Here is a 14,282-nt window from a genome sequence, read left to right on the forward strand (position 1 = left end):
ATTGGAGTTCTGGGACTGATTTGTTCAGTTGGGAACAAAGACGATTGTATTGATGTGAAGTGGTTTGCCTAAGGTGCGTACACACGCACTACTAAAGAGAACGACGGGTCCGTCAGACCCTCCCGCTGGGCGGTCGTTCTCCCGACAGTAGCGCGTGTGTACAGTCTGCAGACTGATAAGGCTGTTTCTGAACGATCCGCTCAGCTCCGGTATTTGGCTCAGTGACGTCAGCATGGGAATTGTAGTTCTGTGTCCTATAGACAGTTGTTGCAGGAGGCAGTATCAGTCCTTTCCTTTAGCTCTGCTGGTAGGATAGTGCAATTAGGACTAAAATAATGTCATCAAGATAGTCAGAACTATTTTGAAGAGGCACTTAAATGACATGTAGTAAAATGCAGTAATTTGAGGGTATCTGCTTTTCCGCTAATTTTTCCTTGTTTCAGCTTTAGGAACACTTCCTATCTCTGTATTGGTATGTAACCCCGCTATCCCAGAGATGCTTATCCTAAGCTGATTTAGATATGAGGAATTCTCTTCCCCAGAGCATTCTATGAAACTGTATATTTTCTACTGGCTTTAGAACTCTCGGTAAACAAACATTCCACTGATATGCACCTGCCAGCAGTAAAGAGGTCGCCACATTTCAGAATATAAATTAGGGTGGGGAAAGATTTTACAATGGGCAAACACTGACTAAGGGCCCTTTTCCACCAGCGTGTTTGTGCTGGCTGAATCGCAAAGACGCAAACCGCTAGCGATTTTACAATCGCTACGGTTTGCTTTTTAACATAGGAATCATTTCCACTACCGCGATTCGTTTGTTACGGGAACGCGAATGCGCGGCGGAGCGATATTTGCCGCGATTTTGCTATGCAGTGCATAGCATAGCAAAATCGCGGCCGCAAACGTCGGGGAATCGCCGGTAATTGCGATTCAGCAATCGCTAGCATTCAGCGTGAACGCTAGCGACTGCTAGTGGAAAAGGGCCCTTAATAAATTCTCAATGAATAATTGTTAAAAAAAAAAATGTATTTGTTACATAATTTTCACAACAGTTTGTCTTCAAATTACCAGCAAGCTTTATTTTTTGACATTTTAAAGCTACTTGATCTGGGGGGCTGAGCTATAGTGAAGCTATAGCGCGGCAGTGGGGGGTGCAGAGAGTGGTGATGTGGGGACACAGAAGCATGTCATGAGGCAGGGAACATGCTTTTATGTCCTATCTGCCCACCCCCCCCCCTCCCTTCTCCAAGAACCGCCTCGGGTTCTCTTTAAGCAGAGTCCTCTTCAAGAAGGACCAAGAATGTGTATAAGGAATTTTGTAGCTGCCCAGATTTACTCTTTAGCAATCACTTTTGTGAAATCACTTTTGTGAAATTTCGGCCTTTGTAGTCGGGGCCAAGACTAATGGTGCACCGTGCAGTAACTTTCCCCACCTAATTTACACACTTTCTTTTCTCCTCTAGTTTCTTTACTATTGGTCCCTCTGAAATTCCACTCCAAGTGCATTCTGGGAAACGCCGGACTCAGTCACTCAGCGCACTTCCCAAAGAGAGAGACTCTTCCTCTGAAAAGGATGGACGCAGCCCCAATAAGGTATTCGGAAATGACCTGTAAGACTGAAGCTGATATGCTGCACTAAGCAGTATGGTGCATTGCTATAATGGAATTATACCAGGTTTATATGTTCAGTGCTGCCTGCTGTATTGTGTATACTCCTCCAATTGCCTGAGTGACAGTGCTATCTTCTGATTGGCCAGCAACTAATTACCAGTTAGGAGGTGATGCTTCAGCATCGATATGATCTCTCCACGTTAAAAGTGGCAGCTAAAAAGTTTTTAGTTTGTGCTAAATCTTCACCTAAATCAACCTCCTAAAAGAATGTGTTTGCAAATAGTAGTTGAACTTTATGAAATGTCGTTAGATTTGACATTCAGTGGGATTTGCATTTCTAATGAAAAGAGGCACCGTAGTGACATATAGTAAAATGCAATAAATTTTTCAGGATACCCACTTATGTTAAAGAAAATCTGTATCGAAAAAAAGGGCCCTGGGGGTACTTACCTCGGTAGGGGGAATCCTCTGGGTCCTCCTTCCCACGGTGGTCTCGCTGGGCCCATCCGAACGGCGGCCATGTAAATATTAACCTTCCCGGCTCCAGCGCAGGCGCAGTAGAGCGGACCCGACTGGGATCGGCTATTTTCACCTGATCTGAACCCAGAGCCGCTACTGCGCCTGAGCTGAAGCCGGGGAAGGTAAATATTGCTGGTGCTACTGTGCCACAGCCTGACAAATTGTCAGCTGTGTCTTTGGAGGGGCCCAGCGAGACCACCGTGGGTGGAGGAGGATGGGGGAAGCCTCAATCTGATCCAGAGGCTTCCCCCTCCCGAGGTAAGCACCCCCCAAGGGACCTTATTTCGATACAATCTCTAAATTTCTTGGTTTAAACATCAGAAATATTTCCTGTATCTATTGCTTTATATTGGTATGTAGCCCCGCCCTCCCAATGATGGTGCAGCCTAGGTTGTTCAGCCATGCAGAATTCTTCTCCCAGAGCATTCTGGGAGACGGCGTTTATTTTGTACTAGTTTTGGAATTCTTAGAAAAGAACATTAATTGAAGTGCACCTGACCGGTCTAAAGATTTTGCCATCTGTAATGAATGTCAGATGGAACCAGTGCTTTTAGCAGCATATGGCTTGCCTTTTTTAGAGTGAATTTCAATCTCTAGTGGGCCCCAGCCCTTAAACTTCCTAAACAGCTGATTAACTCGCTTTTTTACATGACTTGGGAAATAAATATGGAAACAAGTATGATACAGCTTTAAGCACAATAGTGTTAACCTTAAAGATGTACAAGAATGTCTGGGTTCTGCCTTATTGTATACACCGCAGGGGTGTTGTATAAACCAATTCCGAAGGTTCACTCAAAGGGAACCTTAAGTCTTAGAAAAAAAATGACTTTTACTCACCCGAAGCTCCCCTCAGCCCCCTGCAGCTGAACGGTGCCCTCGCCGGGTCCCTCCGATACACCTGGACTCGCCGGCGGCCACTTCCGGTTTGGCTGTCACTGGCCGACAGGCTGGGAACGCGGCTGATTATCCGCGTCCCTGGCCGCAATAGCATTATAGAGGGTGCTATTTTTTTTCTAAGACTTAAGTATCCCTTTAAAGGTGAGAGGGATATGGTGGCTGACATGTTTATTTCCTTTTAAATAATGCACAGTGCCTGGCTGTCCAGCTTATCCTCTGCCTCTAATACTTTAAGCCATAGAACCTGAACAAGCATGCAGATCATATGTCTATGACAAGATTAGCTGCATGCTTGTTTCACGTGTGTGACCATACTGACCAGAAAGATCAGCAGGGCTGCCAGGCAAGTGTAATTGTTTAAAAGGAAATGCATATGGCAGACAGCTTCCATAGGTCTCACACCTTTAGGTTCCTTTCAAACTCATCCCATGTTACATGGCGTCTTCAGTAACAGAAATGCTGTTTTCAGTAACATTTCACATGTTGTTAGCAAGGGAATACTGTATTCCCATAGAATTTGACAACCCCTGTTACTAAAGGGATACGTTTATTTACATACTTTCCCAAGGGTCTTATCCTATAGAACGACAACAATTAAACATTAGTAAAGTGCTTTTCTCCCTGAGAACCCAAAGTATATAAGGTTGTCTCAGATCAGTACATAGTGTCAGTGTTCTCCCCAGAATTATTTTCCAGCCGGGTGGCATGAAATAGTAGCCGGGTGGCATCAAAAAGCAGCCGGGTGGGTAGAGATGAAAATGCAGGGCAACTCTGCTTACAGTATAGGAGGTGGTGAGGAGGTGAGCCAATGACAGCCGGGTGGTCATCAAATCTAGCCGGGTGGAGCACCCGGCTAAAAGAGCCTGGGGAGAACACTGCATAGTGTGATGTTACCATAAATGTCAGGCTAAACACGTGGCTTTTCAGTTTTAATTTAGATGTGTCCAGGGTTGGAGCGGTCTTGATTAAGTTTGGTAAGGCATTCCAAAGGGTAGGGACAGCATGACCTAAATCTCGGGCTCCAAATGTTTTTAGTTGGACTCTGGGGGTGTAATCGATGGGTCGGTCTTCTTGTAGCAATGCTAAAAATGTGCATTTTCGTCCTGCTAATTATGTCATGTTCTTGACAGCGTGAAAAAGATCACATACGCCGTCCTATGAATGCTTTCATGATCTTCAGTAAACGTCACAGAGCCCTGGTGCATCAACGCCACCCGAATCAAGACAACCGCACCGTCAGCAAGATCCTGGGGGAATGGTGGTACGCTCTGGGGACCAAGGAGAAGCAGAAGTATCACGACCTGGCCTTTCAGGTACCAGATACATGGAGGTTTTACCTGTAACTGACCAATCAAGTGACTCCATATAATGGCGAGAAAGTATGGGTATGGGTATGGTTAAGTTATGTAAGGCCACCTTAAAGTATACTTGAGACCACTATAACTGCACTATAACTGCATAGTCTATACTTAGTTCCTCCAGCCACATCAGGACTGTGGGCTCAATTGCTGGCGACTCTGTGCTCCCGTTTTGAGCTCTTTTAGATTGCTCTTGTGCTTTTCTGCACGTGTGGCCCAGCCAGGAGCGCAAAGAGGGTGTGTGTGCAGATGGCCACACATGCGCAGAAGGGCCACACATGCGCAGAAGCGCACGACTGAGCTCAGAACGGGAGCATGGAGTGGCCAGGAAGGACTGCGTTAGAGCCCACAGTCCTCATGGGGCTGGAGGAGGCCCCCAGGTAAGTATAGACTATGCAGTTAGTGGTCTCATTCACACCTAAAGTCGAAAAAGGTGAAAGGTGAAAAATTCAGATGCATTTTTAGAAAAAAAATTACCAAGTATGGTGAATTAGTTTGATTTTTCATAACAAAAGTGATCAGTCTAGAAAACTGAATTTAATCTAAAAATAAAATAGAAAAAGAAGGGGTTTATGGCCACCTTTACGTTACCAAACTCAGCAGAGTTAGAGTACGCAGGTCTGATTCCTTGCTTGCATGTTGAACACAGTAATTGAACTACCTATTGAAATTGTATGCTGCAATAATATATTACAGTATATTCTGGCATATAAGACTACTTTTTTAACCCTTGAAAATCTTCTGAAAAGTCAGGGGTCGTCTTATACACCGGGTGTCACTGATGCCGGGTGATACGCCCTATCCTGTTACCACCTCTCAGATCTCCCTGCTGAGGACTGTAGTGAAGCGGTGCAGGCGCCCATGTGCGAGATCTGCGAGGCAGAGAAGGAGGTAAATAGGATACAAGGGTGGGCCAGAAGGGTGAAAGAGGCGTGTTTTATGGGCACAGCGCAATCTATTCTTCCATACCGCTCTGATAAACGGGGAGAGCTGACCAATCCAACCAGTCAATCACCTATATACTGGGTACCACATACAGTATCTGTTCATACATAGCACCAATTTGATTTTTTTTTTTTTTTTAATTTGATGTGCGTTGGAAGAGGGGTAGTCTTATACAGCGAGTATATCCCAAACCTTATATTTTAACTGGAAAAGTTGGGGGGTCGAGAATATACAGACTCTGTGTGAAGGCGTTTCAGTAACCTTCCTGGCGGTATGATTCCCGCGGCCACGAGGCCACGGGAGGGTTTTTTTTAACCTTCTTTTTTTTTTTTTTTTTTTTTTTTTTTTTTTTTTTTTTTTTTTTTGCATGTAGCTAGCCTAGCGCTAGCTACATGCTCCCCCCCCCCCCCCCCTCTCTGTGGCGTCCCCCTGTACCGTCTGATCGCCGCCATCGTGCTTGCCTTTAAAGAAATCCCGTTCTGAACGGGATTTCCTCGACGAACGGAGTGACTTCATCAACGTCGTGACGTCACAGGGAGGCCCGATCCACCCCATAGCGCAGCCTGGCGGCGATGGGTATGCGGGGGCCTTGCGGCGGGTAGTGGTGGATCGGCGGGGATCGGACCAAACACGGAGCTAGCAAAGTGCTAGCTGCGTGTTTGGAAAAAAAAATGCAAATCGGCCCAGCAGGGCCTGAGATATCCTCCGCGGCGGCTTACCCCGTGTCCAGCACGGGGTTACCGCTAAGGAGGTTAATGTAAGATATGAGTTACAGAAGTCCCTGTTTCTTGGAATGCAACCCATGACCTAAATTGAGAATCGCCTGTAATTATACGGGGTGATAGCTTTAGTTCTAGTCTGCCGGGATTATTATTCCAGTGCGCTGTTCATCATTCCTGCAGTTCACCCCGCTATATAACTGTCCCCACTTGCTTTGTGCTGTAGTATGCAGTTTGCGCTTGGAACACAGATGTATGGGTGCGCTGCAGCTGGTGGAGGGATCTTTGATTTACAACCAGGATTCTGACTCTTCAGCATGAACTACATAAATTACCACCTTTGGTGATCAGTGTAGTAGGAGAGAAATGTGGCTCTAATTATAGGAACTGTGAAAAGGCAGTTGGTGCTGTATTGACAGCAGCATGATGAATGAGGTGTGTGATACATCCTTACTGGTACAGCAAGTACAGCCAGAGCCTCATCAGCCATCATTTATCCCCAGCTTGGCTGATAATCTGTTTTTATTTTTTTTTGTAGACAAGTATAAATATTACTAAATGACTACTGATATGCCACATAGGTTAGAATATTTATGTATGAAATGACAGGATCTTCTGATGCTTGAAAATAATTGCTGTTAGGTACTATTCTCTTTCCCACCCCATTGAATAGTACAATTGTCTTATGTGAACAGTTTCAATACAGGAAGTGACTTAACCGAAAGACTTGAAATGTTGCCACAAGTGGTTGATAAAGTGGACCTAAACTCTTGCGCAGGTCATAAGTCAAACATAGAGAAATGCACCCTGTATGTATTCAGAGGTTAGCCTGTCTAATTGCCCCTCATCTGTTACTAATCGCACGTATAATTTGATCTTTCAGCTGTCAGCTCAGGAATCTTCGCAGTCTTCGCCGTCCTCAGCAGAGCAGCTAATTTGTAAACACAGGATGTTAACCACTTCAGTACCAGCAGTCTCTGGCCCCTTAAAGATTAGAGACTGCTGGTACCAAAGAACGGCACCTCCCAACGAATCACCACACATACCCGCAGGTCATGCCGCTCTCCCATCGCCGCAGTCCCCTCTCTCTGCTGTCTGTATGACATCAGAGCTGTGTGAGCAGGTCATGAGCCGCTTTCATTGGCTCCTGGCCCTGTCCATCAATGTAAGCCAATGGGATTGGCTCACAGTGATGAGCTGGTCAGGAGGCAATAAAATTGCACATAGCTCTGATGGCCTATAGACAGCAGGGCAATTGATCTGCAGCGGAAGAGAGCAACGCGATCAGCGGGAGCATTCGGCGGGATAATTGAAATATACTCCCTGGCATAGATAAGAGCGTCAAAACAAGGCATAGATTTCAATCATCAGGGTCCAGAAGTGTTTAACAACATGTCTGCTTCCATGAAAGCAGGACGTAGAGACACTGCAGATTTATTATCAGCTGTAACAAAGAAATGTTTTTTTCCCCCCTTTAAATGTTATTATGCTGTTGCTTATCCTTCAGAGCAGAGAGGAAGTTCTGAGTTCAGGTCCGCTTTAAAGAGAACCCGAGGTGGGTTTGAAGAATTTTATCTGCATACAGAGGCTGGCTCTGCCTATACAGCCCAGCCTCTGTTGCTATCCCAAACCCCCCTAAGGTCCCCCTGCACTCTGCAATCCTTCATAAATCACAGCCACGCTGCTGACAAACAGCTTGTCAGAGCTGGCTGTGTTTATCTCTATAGTGTCAGTCTGCTGCTCTCCCCGCCTCCTGCAGAACTCCAGTCCCCGCCTGCATCCCTTCCCTCCCTGCTGATTGGAGGGAAGGGACGGGGGCAGGGACCGGAGCTATGCAGGAGGCGGGGGAGCAGCTGAGACTGACACTACAGATGTAAACACAGCCTCACAAGCACGGCTGTGATTTATAAGGGATTGCAGAGTGCAGGGGGACCTTAGTGGGGTTTGGGATAGCAACAGAGGCTGGGCTGTATAGGCAGATCCAGCCTCTGTATGCAGATAACATTCTTTAAACACACCTCGGGTTCTCTTTAAAGACTAGGATGTAGCCATTGAAATAACCCACAGAGGTGCCTGGCTCTTCTACTGACCACATATGCTATTGCTCCGTTGTTATTGCCTGATGAAGCGGGGTCAAACCTGCGAAACGCGTTGCATATTTGGAGTTCATAAATAAAATATATTGACTGTGTTTACTACAGTCGTTGTGTGTCTACTTGGAGGAGGTAAGTCCACCACTACCTCCTCTATTTACCAAGAATTTGGTTTTTAAGCTCATTTAGCTTCCTTTTATCCTTTTGGCGCCTCTGTTCTCCTGTATAATATTGAGTCCACCCTGGGTGGAGGGTTGAACCCCCTTTTTCTCATCTACAGAGAGCGACTTCTTATTCCTGAGTGGGGTCAGGAAAATCTCCCCACCTGCCTTTACAGTGGTTGCCTAATGGTAACCCTGGTTTGTGAGTATTAATATTTACTCTATCTAGTAACCATTTACCAGTACATATTACACTATTGGGGCTCTTGGTGTTTTTTGTTTTTGTTTTTATTGAAATAACCCATGCTGTGTGGAGAAGAAGCTGCAAACCATAGCAGCTTGTAATAGGATGTTTGATTTAAATCCCCCAATGTCTTTTTGACTTCACCAAATATGAAATCAATTCTGCAGATTGTGTTGTTGGCAATTAGGTAGCAGGCGTCCATTATGCTAAATAGCACAGGTAATTAGACCAAACTTGAAATATCAGAGGTTAAACATCGATTGTTCCGTGATCTGCTGCACTAAATAACAGCGATATCAAAGCCAATAACATTAGCAAACAGAATGTCACGCCACTCCAGGGATCGCATTAAACAAGCTGCTTTCGGCTGCCTCTCACCACGCGCTCCCGCCTGCTGCTAAAGGGTTGCAAGCATAGCGCCTGTCTCTGGGGGGCTCTCTAGAGTCATTTGCTGTGCTAACAGATATTGGATGGTGTAAACCACACCCTTGGAAATTAAAGTGGATCTCCGGGAAAATATAAAATCTGTGGTGACGAGAGTTGCGTATTCTCTCCTTCCTTCTGGCACTGACAGCTGATGCACAAATCCAGCTCTGTACTCTGCTGCTAACAGATGCTGCATCCTGCACTGGTGTCTATTTATGGATTGCAGCCTTTGTTTCCTGGCCACTGCTGCAGTCGCTGTAATGCAGAGTGAATGGAGTGCTGGGCGAAAGTAGAAATCACAACTGCAGTCTAAAAGCGGACCTGAACTCAGAATTTCCTCTCTGTTCTAAAAGATTAGCAACAGCATAAAAACCTTTAAAGAAATTTGTTTTTTTGTTACAGCTTACAGAACTCTTGCAGTAAATCTGCATTGTTTACTTCCTGCTTTCATGAAAGCAGAGAAGAGGTTAACATCCTGTGTTTACATATTAGCTGTGTCTGTGAGACTGCCGAATTCCTGTGCTGATACAGCTGAGAGCTCAAATTACACTTATCATTACTTAAAGATGAGGGGGAATTAGACAGGCTCTTCTCTCTAAAAGCACACAGGGTGCATTTCTCTAGTTTTTCCTTGTGTCCTGTGCAAAAGTTCGGGTCCACTTCAATGATTACAGTGGTTGAAGCAGGGGACTGTGGTGTCATCTGTCAGCGTTGGGAAAGAGGCGACTATGCACTGGCTGTTCTTGCTGTGAGTCAGTCTTCACTAGGGAAGCTCATTAATATTTCCTGTAAGGCCTAGGAAGATAGCTTAAACATTATGATTATTATGCAAATTATTTGATAACAGTCCAGTGTCATAGGACAAAATAGAGACTGTTCTAGTCCACAAGAGGGGCGATTGACAGTAAGATTGCATAATCAAGCTGGAAACAGGGAGGAGGGCCCTGCCAGAGGCTTACAATCCAAAGGGTGGGGATGGAGACAATAAGTGCATCTATTGAGAGCGTGTCCAACTGAACATATTATGGTTCTGGTATAGGGGGTATGCAAACATGAAAAGGTGAGTCTTGAGTGCTTGTTTGAAGGTATTAAAGGTGGGGGCGAGTCTGATGGCTGGTGGGAGCGAGTTCCAGAGAGTGGGGGCGAGTCTGATGGCTGGTGGGAGCGAGTTCCAGAGAGTGGGGGCAACCTTAGTGAAATTGTGCATGGTGTGACTAGGCACCGGTCATTAGAGGATCGGAGGGGTCGGGCTGGTATGTGCCTGTGGACCAGATCAGAGATGTAGGTCGGGCAGGTCTTGTGTACTGATTTGTAGGCCAAGCACAGGATTTTGAAAATGATCCTAAAGCCCCATCTACACGATATGATTCTTTGAACGATTCGATTACGATTCTATTTACGATTCGATTAAATCCGACATGTCCGATCAGGATTCGATTCGTTTCAATTCGCCATTGTTTTGTGATGGCAAATTTAATCGAATCGACTCCCGATCGGACATGCCGGATTTTATCGGATCGTAAATAGAATCTTAAACGAATCGTACAAAGAATCGGATCGTGTACATTAAGCTTAAAGCTGATGGGGAGCCAGTGTAGGGCTTTACAGAGCGGAGTCGTAGATAGCTTATAATATATCAATTGAATACATTTGATTAAAGTGAACCCGAGGTGAATATAAACTGCTGAGATAAACAATTGTTTCTAACCTCCTCCCCAAAATGACCTTTTTTTTTTAGCACTGGCTGTGCTAAATAAAAATCTTTTGTATGTTACAAAGATTTCGTTGGATGATAAGGGGTTATTTACCCACAATTCCGCCGTCCTACCTGCACTCCAAATAGCTTGCACGCATCCATCGACGCGTTGCAAGCCTCATCACGGTGCACTTCCTCCTTCCGGCTTGAAGGAGGAAGTGCGCATAGGCTGCAACGCGTCCAATAGAACGTGTGCAAGCTATTTGGAGCGCATGCAGGATGGCGGAATTGTGGGTAAATAACTCCTTGTCATCCAGTTGTACAGATGTGGCAATTAAGGCTCGTTTTCATTACGACTTCAAGTCCCTATGGACTCGTGATTACGTAGTGAGCCCATCCCAAGAGGCCTAAAATGCATAGAGATTTGTGCAGAGAATGAGGACAGAAAGGAAACTGGTAGAAATGAAAGGACTGATGCAGAAGAGTTTACAACTTCACCGAAGGGAGCCATTTGGCTTATTTTTGTGTGTAGACAAGAAAACTTAATTTTTTTTCTCTTTGTTTTGTGCTTGATATCTATTGACTGAGACATGTGGTGCACCCAGAGAGTTTGATGCTCTTTTTGGGAAATGGATGAGAACCACTGGTATCTTGTATGGTGTGTTCTCTTTCCCCTCTACAGGTTTTTATCTTTACCTGGAAATCCATTATAATTAATAATAGCATGAGGGTTGAATGCATTGAGAAAAGCTGCTGAATTTACCAATGTACACAATGGTTATGTAAATGCCAAGTATGTCTATAACTATTTTGTAATTGTAAGTAAGCCCCAAGTTTAACGAGGAACTGTAACCAAGAATTTAACTTCATCCCAATCTTAAGCTGATATCCTATTTCCCATGACAAATCTTTACCTTGATCTCGAATAGATCATCAGGGGGCTCTGTATGGCTGATGTTGTGGTAAAAGCCCTCCCACAGTGTGTGATGTCAGCACCTAGGTCCTCATTGCATTGTGGGAAATAATGGCTGTTTCCAACTGCTAAGCAAACAATATCTCCCTCTGCGCATATGTATATCTATAAAAAAAAAAACAACCTTTTAGCCAATCGCATTGTTAGGGGGTGTGGTTATAGGTAATGGCAGTTGGTACTGTCTGGCATTTTTTCTTGTCTGCCAGTAGTAAAGATGATTACATGCAGGCTGATCATGGTTCAAAGTTCCTCTTGTGTGTCTCATGGACATGACCAGGGAGATATTCCTGAATTCTTACTAGTGTATGTTCAGACACCTTACAATGCAGAGCTGTATTGCCATGTTCTGCTGCGGAGTGACTTGTGCTGTAGTGTGGATGGAGATTCCAGCACAGTTGTGCCTGTGATGGGCTTTGGAAAGTAATAGGAACTCAGTGTTACTATTGTTACTACATGATTCTCTAACATGTAGCAGGCAATGGATGTGCTAAGATGTTTACCTTGATCTCTATACGAACATAATGATCCACCATTTAATACATTTAAGTTTGTTTTTTTTTGTTGTTTTTTGTTTTTTTGATTCATCCAATATACAGTATGTGTCTGAATCAAAGACTCCTTTTACATACTGGCTTGAGGCAGAATTCGAACCCTGGGCAAAGGCTCGTACTCTACATCAAAGGCAACACCCTTAACCAGTACGCTATCCAGCTGTCCTGCCCTCTAGACTGTGAGAGGAAAGAGAGACCACAGTCATGTCTTATCAGTGCGCTGCTTCTCTGCACAGTCCAATCAAAACCTCTTCATGGGAGTACAGTGGTAAAAAATGGAAGTAGATAACTGGCCACATTGTGAAGACCTATCTAAACCCAGCACTGGCTAGAAAGAACTGGAGGAGATCTTTCGGAAAGTGTGATTTGACCACATCTATACTGTGGTTATGGCTGTGTAACTCTGTGCCTGCATTTAAAGCTGAACGCCAGACATCCAGCTTAAAGTGGGACTGAAAGGTCCTAGAAAAAAAAACAAAGTTTCACTTACCTGGGCTTCTGCCAGCCCCCTGCAGCCGACCTGTGCCCACGCCGCGACATACTGATCCTCTGTTCCCCGCCGCTGCTCACTTTTTTTCTCATAGTGGAAGCTGTCTTCTAAGTTGACCTTCACTGTGCCTTGGACACGTGTATCCTTGTATGCAGTCCCGTGGCCAGGTGCACCCCGCGTAGACGCAGTACGAGAAAATCTCTACTGTGCCTGCACAGTAAGCGCCTGGCGGGATCGTGAATGAGGATGTGCCGCGTAGGCGCAGTGGACAACCACTGCGCGAAGTGAAAGCGAGCCACGGCGGAGGACCGGAGCATCGGTGAGTGTCTGCGTGGGCACCGGTCGGCTGCAGTTCCGCCCTGCCATCCTATGAAGAAAACTTTGTGGCCAATGTGGTTGAATCATGGTATACTTAGTGTCAGACTAGTGGCATAGTAATGTGGAATGCAGAGGTTACAGCTTCACTAGGGCCCCTGCACTTACAGTAATACCAGGTAAGTGCACTCCCACCAGTTGGAATCCCTTCCCCGCTTGTAATCTGGATAAGCAAGCTTGACTGTTGAAGGCATCTGTACTGCACTGAAATATGTATGAGGTGGTAACCAACGTCTTTTTCCCGTTCCAGGTGAAGGAAGCCCACTTCAAGGCGCACCCAGACTGGAAGTGGTGCAATAAAGACCGCAAGAAGTCCAGCTCAGATGTGAAGCAGGTGATGCCGGGGCCTTGGGGAGTGCCCAAAGAGATGAGGGAGAGGAGCATGTCTGAGACGGGCACCACCGCTGCCACTGGAGGTGAGGCACTGCACAAGGGGGGGTCTGCTCTCCCATTCATTTCCAAACCTCTAGTGCGTATTCCACTTCAGTCTCATACCTGTCTGTCCTTACAGGCAAGATGTGGGCTTCAAAATGTGAAGATTGTTCATTAAATTGGCTTTGAGACCCAGCTTTATTAATGTAATGACATCGTTCCTCAGTTGCAACTGTTGGCGTATATTTTTCCAGCTTACCACAAGGTGTTACTGGTTGCTCGCAAGTATGGCTGTTTTCCCACACATCTCTAACTATTGTAACAGTATATAGCAGGGAGAAAGAGGGAGGGGCCTAAGCGGTCAATTTGTTTTTTTTGTTTTTATACATTTTTAATTGTTAACTTTACTTTTTTGTAAGTCATTAATTGTCCTCGCTTATAAATAAACTGACTTCAGTTTCACCTTAACACATTGTGGGAACCTTAAAGTACACCTTATCCCTGATACTTTTATTATATTTTGCTCCTGGTGCTGTGTAACTAGCACACAACACCATCCTCTCACCTCCAGGTGCCCCGTTCTGACAAAAAATGTGTGGGGAGGAAGTGGCAGCCCTTCCTCCCCTCTGCCTTGTCCTTAGCCCCGCCCCCACCCCTCGCTGCTATAGTTCCCCATATGAATCATAGCACACAGGGGAGCTGCGCTGTGTGTGGCCTTGTGTTAATTAAGGTCTGAAGGATATCCGACCTCAAATACCACAATATCGCACACAGCCCAGATCCCCTGCGTGCTGTGTGCAGAGAATAATAAGGGGAGTGGAGGGGGCTAAATTATGGACGGGCAGAGGG

General features: G+C 45.4%; 1 protein-coding gene across 6 annotated transcripts in view; it reads left to right on the forward strand.

Moving 5' to 3' along the window:
* Nucleotides 1–14,282, forward strand: part of CIC (capicua transcriptional repressor) — a 276,377-nt gene that overhangs the window by 214,488 nt on the left and 47,607 nt on the right. For all 6 annotated transcript variants that reach the window (XM_068241499.1, XM_068241497.1, XM_068241500.1 and 3 more), the window contains 3 exons: nucleotides 1,467–1,596; nucleotides 4,161–4,343; nucleotides 13,312–13,477. In XM_068241499.1, the coding sequence (XP_068097600.1) occupies nucleotides 1,467–1,596; nucleotides 4,161–4,343; nucleotides 13,312–13,477 (479 nt within the window). The remainder of the gene's footprint in view (nucleotides 1–1,466; nucleotides 1,597–4,160; nucleotides 4,344–13,311; nucleotides 13,478–14,282) is intronic.

Source organism: Hyperolius riggenbachi, chromosome 6 (assembly GCF_040937935.1).
Source record: "Hyperolius riggenbachi isolate aHypRig1 chromosome 6, aHypRig1.pri, whole genome shotgun sequence".
NCBI classification, from domain to species: domain Eukaryota; kingdom Metazoa; phylum Chordata; class Amphibia; order Anura; family Hyperoliidae; genus Hyperolius; species Hyperolius riggenbachi.